General features: G+C 44.9%; 1 protein-coding gene across 2 annotated transcripts in view; it reads left to right on the top strand.

Moving 5' to 3' along the window:
- Positions 1–16,651, top strand: part of DLX3 (distal-less homeobox 3) — a 41,530-nt gene that overhangs the window by 8,156 nt on the left and 16,723 nt on the right. Inside the window, exon 2 of one of the 2 annotated variants that reach the window (XM_068264130.1) lies at positions 11,601–11,791. In XM_068264130.1, the coding sequence (XP_068120231.1) occupies positions 11,601–11,791 (191 nt within the window). Of the gene's footprint in view, positions 1–11,597; positions 11,792–16,651 lie in introns of both variants that reach the window. The other variant, XM_068264128.1, reaches the window with a different exon arrangement.

The following is a 16,651-nucleotide window of genomic DNA, read 5'->3' as shown; positions in this document are numbered from 1 at the left end:
TTGAGAGAGGATGAAATGACAAACTATAGCCTGGTACACACTGTCAATTATGATTGGCCAATCACTGACCAATTTTACCACCACCATGTAGTATGAGAGTCAACAGATATCGGATACTACGAGTAGATTGTCTAAGTAAACCCTCATACAACATGGAGGGGGTAAAATTGGTAACTGATTGGCCAATCAAAATTGAAAGTGTGTACCAGGATTAAAGGACCTCTGTTGCTAAAATCTTAAAATTTAAAATACATGTAAAAATACATAAAAAAGTAGTATGTTTCTTCCAGAGTAAAATGAGCCATAAATGACTTTTCTCCTTTGTTACTGTCACTTACAGTAAGTAGTAGAAATATGACATTACCGACAGATTGTGGACTAGCCCATCTTCTCATGGGGGTTCTTAGAGTTTTCTTTATGTTTAAAAGCACTTAGTGAATGGCAGTTGCACCCTCCAACTGCCAAAAAAAGTGTACGGTGCGCAGGGAGGCTGGCCAGCATCATTGTATAAATCTTTTTCAGGTAATGTCTTTATAAAGGCTATGCTGAGAATCCCCCATGAAGAGATGGACTAACCCAAAACTTGCCGGTTCTGTCAGATTTCTACTACTTACTGTGAGTGACAGCAACATAGGAGAAAAGTAATTTATGGCTCATTTTACTCAGGAAGAAATGTACTTATTTGTATGTGTTTTAAATTTTAAGATTTTTCCTGACTGTACCTCTTTAAAGGAATACTGTAAGGGGGGGGGGGAGGAGGAATATTAGTTGAACTTACCCGGGGCTTCTAATTGTCCCCCGCAGACATCCTGTACCTGCGCAGCCACTCACCGATGCTCCGCTTTAGTTTGCTGACAATCGCCGGAGTTTCCAAAAAATTTGCCAGTGGGGGACCTGCTAGTGCGATGGCCATTATGGTTAATCACAAAATATGCAGAATTTTGATTGTGTTTGCGCTCAATGCTACATATAGTAGATCTGCAAAATCGGTTTCAGGGCCCATTCACACTAGAAGCGTTTCTCTGAGCATTTTGCGATTGAATAATGTTTTTTTAAAATCACTCCCATTTTCATTTCATTACCCCGTGTGCGAAAATCGCTGCGATTTTTTCAGCAACGTGATTTTAATGAACGTGAATGGGAGCGATTTAAAAAAACGCTCAGAAAAACTCTTCTAGTGTGAATGGGCCCTGAAAATTGATTTGGGGGGCTGAGCGTTTTGAGTGTTGAGTTTCCATTAGGGGGCGGGGCTCTGGACAAAAGCCAGACACATGGTAAGTATAATAAAGTTTATTTAAAAAAAAAAAAAGTAACGTTAACGCTTGTGAGATTTAAAAGTGCCGCAGCGATTCCTAGAGGGTTCCAGGCCTTAGATTTATTAGCATCTTTTTAACCATCTCTAGTTAGGAGTCTTCTCCCTCTTCATGACTCAGGGTAGGACCACGCTAGGCAGAATCACATGTGTGTTTTCCATTATGTGCTATGCACTGCATTAATTGCTATGTAAAACGCATATGTGATTCTGCCTAGTGTCTTCCTACCCTTAAAGCCTGGTACAAACCAGGGATGGTCGTAGTCAGCCAACTTTGCTATGCTGGAACTACGCGTAGTATTACGCAAATACGCTTCGCAATCTACGGCTACGAAATCAGAAACTTCGGTACGTTTGCATTACGTAGACTACGGGTTAAAATACGCAAGCCTCGCGTAGTGCGAAGCGTAGTTGATGCGACCGCTTATGCCCTTATGCGGAAACATTTCTGCAATAATCTGCTACCTATGTGCATCTATAAACTAATATAAGCGTACATTCCACCTTCCAATGCGGAATTGTATGCGTATAAAAGGGCAATGATATTTCTGCGCATGCGCAATGACCCATATAAATGCAGTTACCGCACGCGTAGTTGACTTCGCAATACATACGTCAACTACATGTAACGGGGCGAAGCTTCGCATAGCGGGACTACGACTACGCGGAAATGCGTACGTGTAGTTCTTAAACTTCGCCTACGAACTAGGATGCGTAGTTGCATACTACGACGCGTAGATTCGCGCTGGTGTAGTTTACGAGCAATCCTGGTACAAACATCCAATTTTGATTCGTCAGTCATTCTCCAATTCTATCACTCCCATGTCGTATGGGAGCTTACCCACAGGGCCGGGCCGAGGCATAGGCTGGAGAGGCTCCAGCCTCAGGGCGCAGTGTAGGAGGGGGCACAGGATTCATTCAGCTGTCATTCCGAATTGTGTTTGAAGCAGAAAGAAATAAGAAAAGGGGATACATAGCAGTGACTGCAAGCCAGATAACTAGAGATTAAGGTGTTGGGGAGGTTGTGGGACCTGTGGCGCCTCTTAGTCTAATAGCAATCAGTGTGTGACGGCTGGGGTTGGAGGGATGGAGGGGCGCACTTTGGTGTCTCAGCCTTGGGTGCTGGAGGACCTTGTCCCGGCTCTGCTTACCCACACAATCTATTCCTAATATTTAAAATTAAAAAGTTAGCCAAACAAATTTGGATGTGTGTATTCACCCTAATACAGTCCAGAAAAAAAATGTATTTCCTGCCACCCTCAGACTGTATTCACAGTGGGACGTTGCGGTTTAAAGAGACACTGAAGCGAAAAAAAAATTATGATATTATGATTTGTATGTGTAGTACAGCTAAGAAATAAAACATTAAGATCAGATACATCAGTCTAATTGTTTCCAGTACAGGAAGATTTAAGAAACTCCAGTTCTCTCTATACAAAAAAGCCATTAAGTTCTACGACTTTCAAAGTCGTGGAGAGGGCTGTTTTCTGACTTATTATCTCAACTGTTAGTTAATTTTTTACTTTTCCTCTGGCAGAGGAGAGGTCATTAGTTCACAGACTGCTCTGAAAGAATCATTTTGAATGCAGAGTGTTGTGTAATCTGCACATATTAGAGAATGATGCAATGTTAGAAAAAACACTACATACCTGAAAAAAATATGAGAATATTTTCTTTGCTGCTAATCTTCTAGTAATTATTCATAGTACACAACCAATTCATTATGTCTTTTTTTTTTTGCTTCAGTGTCTCTTTAATGCGACGTTAAAGTCTCAAGGTGTCTGCGTTAAGAGGTAACGCACTGCAAGCAGTGAGTTACCACAACGCAACATATTTTTACGGGACTTTAACGTGGCCCTGTGAAAGGCCCATAGGATTAGCATTGCAGTGCGGTAAGCTGCGTTATAAGACTTTATAACGTCCCACTGTGAAGGCGAACTCACCTGCATCATATCAGATCATAGTCAGAGTAACTGATTGGTTAGTATGTGTGATTCTATTCTCAATATACACAAGCTAATCTGAACTAATAAAAGAAAGAATGTCTCATGGGTTTATTAAAAAACAACAAACAAAATTTGCATTGTAGGTGCGCGCATGATATTCTAAGTACACGCCTGCTAATTTACTGACTTATCAGCCCCCACTATGCTTCCCAATGACCCAGGGAACAGCTCTCTAATCTTTTATAAAATAGACCAATATTAAATTCTATCTAGGTTTGACGGTTCATTAAGTATCTCCCAGCTGAGAGATCTATTGGATCGCTGGAGAAGTCTTTCCCATTTGGATACAGAACCTTTAAAATTTGTGCAAATTTTTTGCTCTGACCTTGTCCGATTCTTTTTTCACCATCTGTATGGAATGAGACTTCAGCATGCGTTTCCCCCTTCAACAAGCTGCTCCCATTGGCCGACTGTCACCACCTCTAGTCATGTGATATTGGTGACATGAGTAGTGGCACTCCTGTACGCCATGGAGAATAGAGGTGTTCATATAGGAGGCTAGAGTTAGAGGACGCCCCAAAGCAGAGCTCTGTTTACGGTCTAGCCCAAGTAGGCTTGGCGCTCTACCGGTCAAACAAAAGATATGTGCGCATTGTAATGACCTGTCGCCTTAATCTTTAGAGATCACTTTGGTCGGTTGCTGCGGAACAATTGTTGTACAGACAGCTGAACTGTGTGTACAGCTCTATGGAGAGAGGAGGGGGGAGGTGTATGAGACTTTATGCTGCAGGACAGAGATGGATTAGGAAGTAATGGAGCTCTAGGCAAGGTAATCGATTTGGGGCCTACTTGTGGTCCTTTTGGTAAGATGGAGAGAGGTGAAAAAAAGTGGCAGGTTTTGACACCCACTAAGACCCCAAGCAATTGCCTAGGTTGCCTGGTGGATAATCCTGCTCTGCTACAAGCCCACCACTGCTGCTGGGAGGGACGCTCTTCACCATCATGGCCGCATTTTGATTTGTGAACATACGCGGCCATGCTGTGCAGGCGCGAGTACGGTCTGAGCATGCCCAGTAGTACAAAGCCGCTTGTGCATGGAGGAAAAAGTATTGCTAAGTGAACTAGACTACTTTGCAACAAAGACATATTGGACTCTTCAAAGGAACTTTTCTAGGCCAACATAAAAAGTCAAATGTGGACAATTTGGAAGAGGCACAATATAGATGGTAGCTGCATCTAATGAGAAGACTGTAGTGAAAAAAACATAAAAAAAACAACAAAAACAAACAAACGAACAACACTGACTTCAGACTCTCATAAAACAGCCATCTTTTTAAGTCTTGTAATCATTTTCATTTTTGATATTTTCATTAGCTAATATTTTAGTTACACTTTATACTTTTAGGAGTTAAATGAATGAAGTGGGAGATTTAAATTCATTTATGAATTGTCTTGCAAACCCTGCATTGTCATGTGACAAGATTACTGGATTATTTACATATCTGGTCTGTCATCTGCATGTCTAGTCTGAATACCAGTAATTTGGGCACAGAAGGAATAGTACAGATGGCAGTGACCGGGCCTGATCTATGGATCGGCAGTGACCGGGCCTGATCTATGGATCGGCAGTGACCGGGCCTGATCTATGGATCGGCAGTGACCGGGCCCGATCTATGGATCGGCAGTGACCGGGCCCGATCTATGGATCGGCAGTGACCGGGCCCGATCTATGGATCGGCAGTGACCGGGCCCGATCTATGGATCGGCAGTGACCGGGCCCGATTTATGGATTGGCAGTGAGTGACCAGGCCCGATTTATGAATTGACAGTGACCAGGCCTGATCTATTTGGCAGTGACCAGGCCTGATCTATGGATTGGCAGTGACCAGGCCTGATCTATGGATTGGCAGTGACCGGGCCTGATCTATGGATTGGCAGTGACCAGGCCTGATCTATGGATTGGCAGTGACCAGGCCTGATCTATGGATTGCAGATAACAATTGTTCTGCTGAGACAATTTGTTCTGCTGCACATAGACGTGGGCAGGAGCAGGGAGAAGCAGAGGAACGTGACAGACATGCAGCAGTGCTGGTGTACGCTGTCAGCTGGAAACAATACACTGCCAAGAGATGTACGGATCTGGTCAGGGGAGTAAAACCAGTAATACATTACCGGTAACTGCATTATGGATCTGGGACAATTTGGAATATTTAGGTTATTCTTCCAATGTAAATATTTTCAAAGTGTGTTGCTGTTTAAATACACAACAGACAATGTACAATATCTCCTTCTGTAATTAACCCGATGTTCTCAGCACTACATAATCAACTCAAAGTGGATCAGTCAAAACCAGTCTTATCAGTCTTTCGACAGCCTGTACTCACGTGCTACTGTTGGCAGAACGACCACCCCGTGAGAGGGTCTGACAGCCTGTACTCACGTGCTACTGTCGGCAGAACGAACGCCCCGCGAGAGGGTCTGACAGCCTGTACTCACGTGCTACTGTCGGCAGAACGACCGCCCTGCGAGAGGGTCTGACAGCCTGTACTCACGTGCTACTGTTGGCAGAACGACCACCCCGTGAGAGGGTCTGACAGCCTGTACTCACGTGCTACTGTCGGCAGAACGACCACCCTGCGAGAGGGTCTGACAGCCTGTACTCACGTGCTACTGTTGGCAGAACGACCGCCCCGCGAGAGGGTCTGACAGCCTGTACTCACGTGCTACTGTCGGCAGAACGAACGCCCTGCGAGAGGGTCTGACAGCCTGTACTCACGTGCTACTGTCGGCAGAGCGACCGCCCCGCGAGAGGGTCTGACAGCCTGTACTCACGTGCTACTGTCGGCAGAACGACCGCCCTGCGAGAGGGTCTGACAGCCTGTACTCACGTGCTACTGTCGGCAGAACGACCGCCCTGCGAGAGGGTCTGACAGCCTGTACTCACGTGCTACTGTCGGCAGAACGACCACCCTGCGAGAGGGTCTGACAGCCTGTACTCACGTGCTACTGTTGGCAGAACGACCGCCCCGTGAGAGGGTCTGACAGCCTGTACTCACGTGCTACTGTCGGCAGAACGACCACCCCACGAGAGGGTCTGACAGCCTGTACTCACGTGCTACTGTCGGCAGAACGACCGCCCTGCGAGAGGGTCTGACAGCCTGTACTCACGTGCTACTGTCGGCAGAACGACCACCCTGCGAGAGGGTCTGACAGCCTGTACTCACGTGCTACTGTCGGCAGAACGACCGCCCTGCGAGAGGGTCTGACAGCCTGTACTCACGTGCTACTGTCGGCAGAACGACCACCCTGCGAGAGGGTCTGACAGCCTGTACTCACGTGCTACTGTTGGCAGAACGACCGCCCCGTGAGAGGGTCTGACAGCCTGTACTCACGTGCTACTGTCGGCAGAACGACCGCCCCGTGAGAGGGTCTGACAGACCCCTCAATTGTAAAAGTACGGCGTGTGTACGCACCTTTAGTTGAACAACTCTCCCAAGATACACACAGCTCAGACTACGCAAAACATAATACCGTTCGGATGCAAAAACTTATAAATTCGTTAATGTTGCTGTGTGCTTGCGTGCGCTTGGCCTTGTTCACATTGCGTTCATCTTGCGTGTTCATCCGTGGTGGGCTTTTTTTCCCGCGTTTTTATAAAAGTTTTTTCCGGCGATTTTCTGAGCATTCGCTCGTTTTTGTGAGCGCTTTTGCAGAGCGCTTCCGTCTTTTGATCCGGAAAAAAAACATACAATGTACTTTTTTTAAAAAAAAACGCTCACACAATCGCTGTGCCAAAGTGATTTTGTGAGCGTTTTGCGTTTTTCCTATACCTTCCATTGAGGCAAATTGCCTCAAAAATGGCCCAAGCGGATCGCAAACTAACTACTCTGAAAGGAACTCTGTCAGAGAATCATTGCACAAGTGCTTTCAGGGCAATTTTGAAAATTCCTGCGCTTACAAAAACGCCTATAGTGTGAACAAGGTAGGGGTGTGTGTAGGTGTTTGTAGGTGTGATCAGTAAATACTTGTAAACTACAGCTGTGAAGTGTGTCTTTACAGCACTTGTGTAGTGCAGCATCAACTGAACCACCGAGCAATGATCATTAAGGGCAACATGGACTGAAGGTGTTTGTACATACCTTAAAGAGAACCTGTACTGAGTAAAAATATTTAAAATAAACACACGAGGTAACTTCAAATGAACATTGCATAGTTACCTTGCTATCAGTTCCTCTCAGAAGCTCACCATTTTCTTCTGACAATAATCCCTTCCAGTTCTGACAATATTTTGTCAGATCTGAAATATATCAGTTGCTGTCAGTTATATATCAGTTGCTGTCAGTTATAGCTGAGAGGAAAACTGATGTACCAGGTAATGTCCATGTTTCCCTATGGCTCAAGTGGGCGATGTTACAGTTTAACTGTGTGCTGACCAGAAAGCAGTTATGGGGTAATGGCCATTTTCAAAATGGAGGACAGAAAATTCCCTTGATCACAGTGGACAAACAGGATGCAGTAGAGGAGAAAGAGATTGAGGAGTAGACTACATGGAAGGTAAGTATGACTTGTGTATGCTTATTTTGACTTTAATTTTCAGTTCAGGTTTTCTTTAAGTTTAGTGTTTAGTATATGTGTAGAAGAATGGCAATTCTTACTAGATTCCAGAATGGTTTCTCAGGTTGCCGCTCAGTAGCTCTGCATGTTTTAATGTGAACTCTGCCTCACTTTTGCTCTCAGCGGTTAGCGAGATGGGAGTTTTTACTCCAGAACTTGTATTCACAGAGCCAGCATCTGTATAGATATGTAGGATTAGGATACCTCTTCTCTGTGAAATGAACGTGTCATTGCTTTAAACCCAGCAAAGAAGTCAAGAAGTACAGAGATGCAATCCATTTTACTTCCTGCTTTGTGCAGAATTAACAATCAATGAGACAAAGAGATATGGAGTATGCTATGGAGTATGCTAATTTCTAGACTCTAGGTGTGTCCAACTCACCCACTCCCCATCTGAGTGGTGCCGACCTCACCCACTGAGGTGTATCCACCTCACCCACTCCCCATTAGCTTGGTTTCACAAAAGCAATGTAGGTCTACCACGCAGAGACTGCAAGTGTTAAAACTAGCGCGTGTTCCTGGCAGCGTAGGCATTCGATCCGTAACATAGTAGCGGCCGCGCTAGTGGATTAGTACGGTCAGGCTACGAACACATCACAAGGAAGTTAGGGGGACTGCAGGGGAATTAAGGAGCGCATACCCGGTGCAGGTCTCTACACTGCCAGGACCTCATTGTCTGTGTGCCCGCTAATTTTAAACACAGGCAGTCTGTGCGCATAGATGTACCATGCTTTTGTGAAGTTGCATATCTACGTGGATAACCAGCACAACTGCCATCTATGTGTTTACTATTTACCTGCATCAGTGTTTTACTTCAGAGAAACATCTGGAAATATGCCTGAAGAAGGGGACTAGATCCCAGAAAGCTTGCATCATTTAACTTTATCTGTCAGCCATTAAAAGGGATTACTTCTACAAGACCGTTTTTTTCTACCTACATATATACGTGGGTAAATAAACTGATCAGCCAAAACATTAAAACCACTGACAGCAGGTGAAGTGAATAATAGTCCTGGTGTTTTAAATTTGGGATCTCGCATTCGTTAACCAGAATAATGCCGAACACTTCAGCACCCACGCTAGTGGACAGGGTTACGGGGAGGTCACTCATGTGCGGTTCACCCCAAGCTTCTGGTGACTGATGTCTCCACTATGTGGACCACAACTCCGTGACCCTGTCCACTAAGCTTGGGTGCTGAAGTGGTTGGTATGATTTGGGTTTCCCAAGGCAGGATCCCGAATTCAAAACCCCAACACTAGTGAATAACATTGACTAGATCAAATTTGAGGCAGTAAGTGAACGGTTGGTACTTGAGTGTAATGGAAGCAGGAATGGGCAAATCATAATTCAGAGTGGTATCGACAAGGGCCAGATAGAGACGGCTAGACAACTGGGTGTCTTCAAAACAGCAGACCTTGTGTGGCGTTCCAGTGTTCAGTGGTTAGTTCCTACTAGTTGTCCATAGAAGGACAGCTGGTGGCAATAGATAGGGTCATAGGAAGTCTCAGTGATGCTCATGGTGACTAGTGGCTGGGCTGAATTGTCTGATCTCACAGGAGAGCTACACTGCACCGCTAATTGCTGAAAGACGTAATGTTGGCCATGGGAGAAAGTTGAAGGGAGAAAAGAGGCACCCAGATAGCGATAATATTTTCATTAAAAACAATAAAATGAAAAAAGAGAGTTGAGATGGCTTACCTCAAATGAAGACAAATTCAAATAATCAATGAATTCTATTATGCAATGGCAATGCATTTTTTAAGTCTAAGCCCACTTCATCAGGCCAAAAAAAGCAGCAAGTCAACATGGGAGAAAGTTGTCAGAACAAACCGCGCATCTCAGGTTGCATCGTAACCTAGTGCCCATCCTGACTCCTGTCCTCCCAATGTACTGCCACAAGTACCTACAGTCGGGGCTGGATCTCTGAAAAGGCCACAGAGGCCCTGGCCTTGAGCGGCTGTAGCTCAAGAAAGCACCTAGACATGAAAAAGGGGTTGCTCTTATGAAAAAAGAGGCAGAAATTGTGAGAAACATGAAAAAAGGGAAACTGATGCCCAAGGGAGCTGTTCATGAAAGAGACGGGCTACAGTACATGGAGGAAACGCATGGAAAAGGGGGCTGCACATGAAATGGGAGGGGGGCTACTGCACATGAAAGCAGAGCCACAACATACTTGGCCTAGAGGCACAAAAAGCATAAATCTGGCCTTGCCTACAGTGGACCTGTGAATGCCACAACTGGACCATGAAGCAATGGAAGACGGTGGCCTGGTCTGATGACTCACATTTTCTTTGGCTCCCTAAGTCCCCAGATCTTTATATGTGGGACGTGCTGGAAAAACAAGTCCATGAAGGCCTCACCTCACAGCTGACAGGACTCGTAACATCTTGGTGCCAGGCACCACAAGCAGGATCTATTTAATATTAAACAGGTGGTTTTAACATGTTGGCTGTTCAGTATATGACATGAGAAGAGCGAGTAGTAGGTGGGGACTTGCCTGCTGTAATTATGGCTAATGGAAGGAAGAAGTTACAGGTTCAGAAGTCGAGCAGAGCACGAGGGTGAAGTCACGTCAAGAGCAAAATGGAAGTACTGGTCAGCAGTGTGTGAAATTTTGAAAATCGCCTTGAGGCCTCTTGCACACTATATGCGATTTTTTTATACGTCCGATTTTTGATTCCGATTAAAAAACGTAGCAGCATGCAGTACGTTTTTTTAATCAGACTCAAAATCAGATCAGATTAAAAAAATCGTAATCGCATGTAGCGCGCAAGAGGCCTAGAAGCGCTTGTGCAACAAATCCTTATGGGACTGTTCATATCAGCGCATTTCGTCAGCTTTTCGCTGACCAAAGCGCTGCCTGCACCATTTTTTGTTGCGATTTTGCTACAATGGAAGGTATAGAAAAAACGCAAAACGCTCACAAAATCGCTTTATGCGGCAATTGCGTTTGGACTTTTAAGAATAAATACATTGTATTCTTTTCTGGGTCAAAGAGTTCACTTCAGGAAGTGAAAAAAGATATCGCTCTGCAAAAGCGTTTTGAAAGGCGCTTTGCACAAAATCGTAGCGTGCAGGTAAGCACCAGGAGGGGGACTAACAGGAATCCCAGTGACATACTTCACTAGCTGGGGGCGGGGCTATGCATATGACCAAGTCACCACACTGTGGCGCAGGGTCAAATGAAGGCTGATTTCTACAGTGCGATGCCGTGTTAGCCCCACATCTGGCTGCAATTAATAGGTGTGCAACCGGCCTCGATATGCTATGCCTGGTACGCACGATGCAATTTTCCATCAGATTGACGACTGTCGAATCGACTATTTCTGACAGGTCTGATCTGATTTCTGATCATTTTGATCATTTCTATACAAAAATCGCACACGAAAACACAAAAAATTAGATCTGTCAGAAATAATCGATGCAACCATCAATCTGACGGAAAATTGCATTGCGTGTACCAGGCATTAGGTGCTGTAAATGACAGCTTGACCTTTTGTTTTGTATGAGTTCTTTAAATGCCCTCTCACCCCAGGAACCTGTGTTTTGGGGAAAACAAGGCATAATGAAGGCAGTTAATTCGGCTAATGTGCATATTTACACATAGAAAGCTTGGTGGGTAAGGCAAGGGTTGACTAGTAGGCCATCTTTAGCATGTGAATTCTGCCATTTACAAGACAATAGCACCTCCTCTCCTGTACTCATTCTTCTCATTCTCCCCCAGCAGTGTCAATAAAAGAAGAGCCAGAAACTGAGGTTCGAATGGTCAACGGCAAGCCTAAAAAGATCCGAAAACCGAGAACAATCTACTCCAGTTACCAACTGGCAGCACTGCAGAGGCGTTTCCAGAAAGCGCAATACTTGGCACTGCCAGAGAGGGCGGAACTGGCAGCCCAACTGGGACTGACTCAAACTCAGGTAATAATAAACAGTTATATAAGAACAAGTTAAATCGCTAACTATAGAACTTATGGAGGAGATATAGATCACTGGGCTATTGAGCAATGACTCAGCAGCCAGTGACATCTCGCCTGTCAGCTATATACTGATTGACTGATTTAATTTAGTAGCAATAACTGGTTATGGACTGTCAGCCTGTCAGACTTTGGATTGGAATGATATAATTCATACATATGCTACCTCCAGTATTGAGATCTCAATATCAGGGCCAGTGCACACCAAAAACCTCTAGCAGATCCGCAAAATGCTAGAGGTTTGTGAAGCAGATTTCAGAGCGATTCTAGGCATGTGCAGAGAGATTTTCTAAACATGCCTAGCGGTTTTTGGAGTGTTTTTGTATCGTATATCGTTACAGTAAAACGGTTACTGAACAGCTTTACTGAAAAGCTTTATGGAGATGACGATTTCATTCTTCAGCACGACCTGGCACCTGCTCACAGTGCCAAAACCACTGGTAAATCATGGTTTACTGACCATGGTATTACTGTGCTCAATTGGCCTGCCAACTCTCCTGACCTGAACCCCATAGAGAATCTGTGGGATATTGTGAAGAGAAAGTTGAGAGACGCAAGACCCAACACTCTGGATGAGCTTAAGGCCGATATCGAAGCAACCTGGGCCTCCATAACACCTGAGCAGTGCCACAGGCTGATTGCCTCCATGCCACGCCGCATTGAAGCAGTCATTTCTGCAAAAGGATTCCCGACCAAGTATTGAGTGCATAACTGAACATAATTATTTGAAGGTTGACTTTTTTTGTTTTAAAAACACTTTTCTTTTATTGGTCGGATGAAATATGCTAATTTTTTGAGATAGGAATTTTGGGTTTTCATGAGCTGTATGCCAAAATCATCAATATTAAAACAATAAAAGGCTTGAACTACTTCAGTTGTGTGTAATGAATCTAAAATATATGAACGTCTAATGTTTATCAGTACATTACAGAAAATAATGAACTTTATCACAATATACTAATTTTTTGAGAAGATCCTGTATATACCTAATCTTCTGCAGCAGCCAGCGGTAGAGTCTTCCTCTTCTTCCGCTGTGACTACATGGAGAGTCATGTGACTAGTCACATGATGCGGACGACGACGGAAGCCTCTACCGCCGGCTGCTACAGAAGATTATGTATAAACCCTCCTTTACCTACCCGCCCGGCTGCTGCACCCCCTCACGCTCCTGTCGCTCAGGTTCGCGTCGGCACATCGCCCCCATCCCCCGTGGAATGGTCCGTTTCTTCACTAGTGTGAAGAAACATTCCGTTTCCCATTGTTCCAATGCTGCAGCATTTTGTGTCCGGATCCGTTCCGCTAGGCAGAACAGTCCGGAAAATTAGGGCCTGCAGCAATTTTTAGATACGGGGACCGGAACCTACGGAACGTATCCGTACCAACGGACGCATGTGAATGGATCCATAGGTTAACATTGGATCCTTTCACATCCGTTCCGTTTGTACAGTATAAGTTCCGGTTACGATCCGCAAAAAACGCAAATGTGAACTGGGCCTTAGCGGTTCTGTGAGCTTTGTGAGGGGCCACATACAATGTCTTAGGAACACGGGAAATACATGAAATTCTGAGCAATACACCCGTAACATTCGGCGACACAGATGGAGGTTTTGCCGTAATCACCTGTTAGTCCCATGAGGCGGCCCCACTAGCATGAGAAACCCAAGACTCAAGGGGACAGTAAATTATAGGGCTCCATCTGTTTGCTGAGTCCCCCATCCCCCCACCTGCTCTGTTATTAACCAAAAACCCGGCTGCCTCTCTGACAGTTTGTATTTACCTGCCACAAGCTCTGGCCATGGTAACTTTTCCATGACAAAGAAATCAAGAAGAGAGGGGATCAGTTTACAACTTCCTGGCACATGGGATGAAGCGAAAGCAACACAGTTTAGTGACCATGAAATACACCTTACAACAGTAACGCTAATGGTACCTCTATAAATTCAATTCCGGGACTGGAGTAGATGTTAGACTGTAACATGGAAATAAGTTAAGTGAGCACTGAGCTCCTTATTGGTTGCTGAAGCTATACATTAAAGTACCAGTAGGAAAACTGGAAATGTTGAGGGGAAAGGCTTTCTCCTGACACAGATCTCTTTCACAAGGGTGTAAGCTCTGTGCGTGCGTGCGTGTGTGCGTGCGTGCGTGCATGTGTGTGTCCTTATCCTATGTTCTGATACGGGCCACCCTTTTAGAGCACTTGTTGTTGTAGCTACACTTATGATTGGGTGGAGTCATAATGACCACACTGGTTGAGGCGTTCACACTTGAGAGACAAACCTTGGCTGGTGAGCATCCTGGCCATAGGCAGGGACGGATCAAGACCAAGTTACGCCTGGGGCAAGGTCAGGTTTTGGCACCTAAAAGTCAGGTCTTGGTGCCTAAACCGCCATTCATTTTGCCGCCTTTTTAAGAATTCAACAAACTGCGCCTGGGGCAAGATACCTGCTTGCCCCCCCCCCCCCCCCCCTAGATCCGTCCCTGGCCATAGGGGTCACCATAAACAAAGAGTGGGGACTTTTGCCCCCCCCCCCCCCCTTCATCATATCCTTTATACCAAGACAGTGCTCAAATAATGTGATTATATGACCAAAAACAACTGTACAGAGGCAATCAGCAATAGGAGCTATGGGCTGGGCTAGTGCTGTTTAGACTGTGTCACCAGACTGTAAGAGGCAACACAGAGACAACATTTTTGGAAAGACTGCAGCCTATAGCTAGTCTGTGGTACAGGAAGTCGCCATTTTTTAGGTGGGTGCTTTAAAGTGAACCTAAAGTCAGGGGGAAAAAAATGAGATTTACTCACCCGGGGCTTCCCTCAGCCCCCTGCAGCAGATTGGTGCCCTCGCAGCTCCGCTCCGATGGTCCAGGACCCGGCGGTGAACACTTCCGGTTTGGCCGTCACCGGCCGACAGGCATGGGAACGCGAGTGATTCTTCGCGTTCCCAGCCTGTATATCGCCCCCTATGCTGCTATTGCGGCCAGGAGGACCATCGGAGCGGAGCTGCGAGGGCACCGATCGGCTGCAGGGGGCTGAGGGAAGCCCCGGGTGAGTAAACCTCAGCTTTTTCCCCTGACTTTAGGTTCACTAAATGACCCCAATGCCCCCCGCAGCTCACACATCACCCCAGTACTGCAAACTCTTCACTGGTTGCCAGTAAAATGGAGAATCAATTTTAAGATCTGCCTGCTGACATTCAAGGCTCTACACCACATGGGACCCAAATACATAGCGGATCTATTGGAACTTTATGCCCCTCCACGCACCCTCCGCTCTGCCAACAAGATGAAGCTGGTTATTCCCAGGATACACTTAACATTTGGTGCTCGGGCCTTTTCCTATGTAGCCCCTACTCTATGGAACTCACTTCCACAATCAGTACGAGAGGCTTCTTCTCTGGACAGCTTTAAAAAAAGGCTAAAAACTCACCTCTTTTCCCGAGCCTTTGAGACTGCATAATGCAGGGTCACAGCGCTTTGAGTCCCCAGGGAGAAAAGCGCTATATAAATATTACTGTTATTGTTCACTTTAAGAGCTAAACCAAAAGATCAGCATAACAGCCAGGCTGCTGACATTTTTACAATAGAATTAAGATGTCCTCCTCCATGTTCTTTTTAGGTACCATTTATAGCAACATAAACTAATTATATTGGGCGTTTTGTGTAATAGATCAGCTAATATACAGTACATATTACCAAGCCCTGCAGAGCTTGAAACTGAGGCAAACATCTTTCCATTTAGAAAACTATGACCATTTTCTTTAAAGTGAACCTCCAGGCTAAAAATCTACTCAGCAGCACTGAAAAGACTTGGTGTTTCTTTAACAGTTTCACGGCATCAGAACTTTGTTTTTCTTACCAAAGCATCATTTTAGCTGCATTTTTAGCTAAGCTCCACCCAACAAAGAAAACTGCCCGGGCTTTTTTACCCTGATGCTGTGCAAAGCATGATGGGATTTCTTATGCTGTTATTCACGTTGCCTAGCAACTGGGAGGGGTGATCAGCACACAGGACAGTTGGAACTGTGTCTCATGCTCCCTGTCACCTACTTTCAACCAAAAAGATGGCTGCTCTAATGAAATCAAACATTTGCCTGTTTTTTTAAAACAGGATGGGTAAGAGATTATATTACCTATCGATTTTAATTAACATAACTAATGTAACTTAATGACAGTATGTTTGTTTAGGCTCAAGTTCCTCTTTAATGTTAAAGGGGAACTTCAGCCTAAAAAACACAGTCATTAAGCTACATTAGTTATGTTAATTAAAATAGATAGGTAATATAATCTCTTACCGACCCTGTTTTAAAAGAACAGGCAAAGGCTTGTGATTTCATGGGGGCAGCCATGTTTTTCATGAGGGCAGCCATCTTTTTTGTTTGAAAGGAGGTGACAGGGAGCATGAGACACAGTTCCAACCCTCCCAGCTGCACGTGCTAGGCTTCAAATCTGAAATTCAAAATTTAAAACAAAAAAATAATTGCACCAAAACAGCAGAACGAGAACAACATCAGAAATCCCATCATGCTTTGCACAGCATCAGGGGACAAATGCCCTGGCAGTTTTCTTCTGTGAAGCTAAAAATGAGGCTTGGGTAAGAAAAACAAAGTTCTGATGTTGTGAAACTGTTAAAGAAACACCAAGCCTTTTCAGTGCTGCTGAGTAGATTTTTAGCCTGGAGGTTCACTTTAATAGCAAGACACAAGGCCCCACTTTTACATAAGCTTGTGTAGGAGATTTAAAACAAACCTGCAGCATGAAAACTCACTTCTGGTTAGATACCTATGGAGAGGAGAGGCTCTAGATC

Source organism: Hyperolius riggenbachi, chromosome 12, assembly GCF_040937935.1.
Source record: "Hyperolius riggenbachi isolate aHypRig1 chromosome 12, aHypRig1.pri, whole genome shotgun sequence".
Lineage (NCBI taxonomy): Eukaryota > Metazoa > Chordata > Amphibia > Anura > Hyperoliidae > Hyperolius > Hyperolius riggenbachi.
This window is presented reverse-complemented; position numbering and strand designations above follow the sequence as displayed.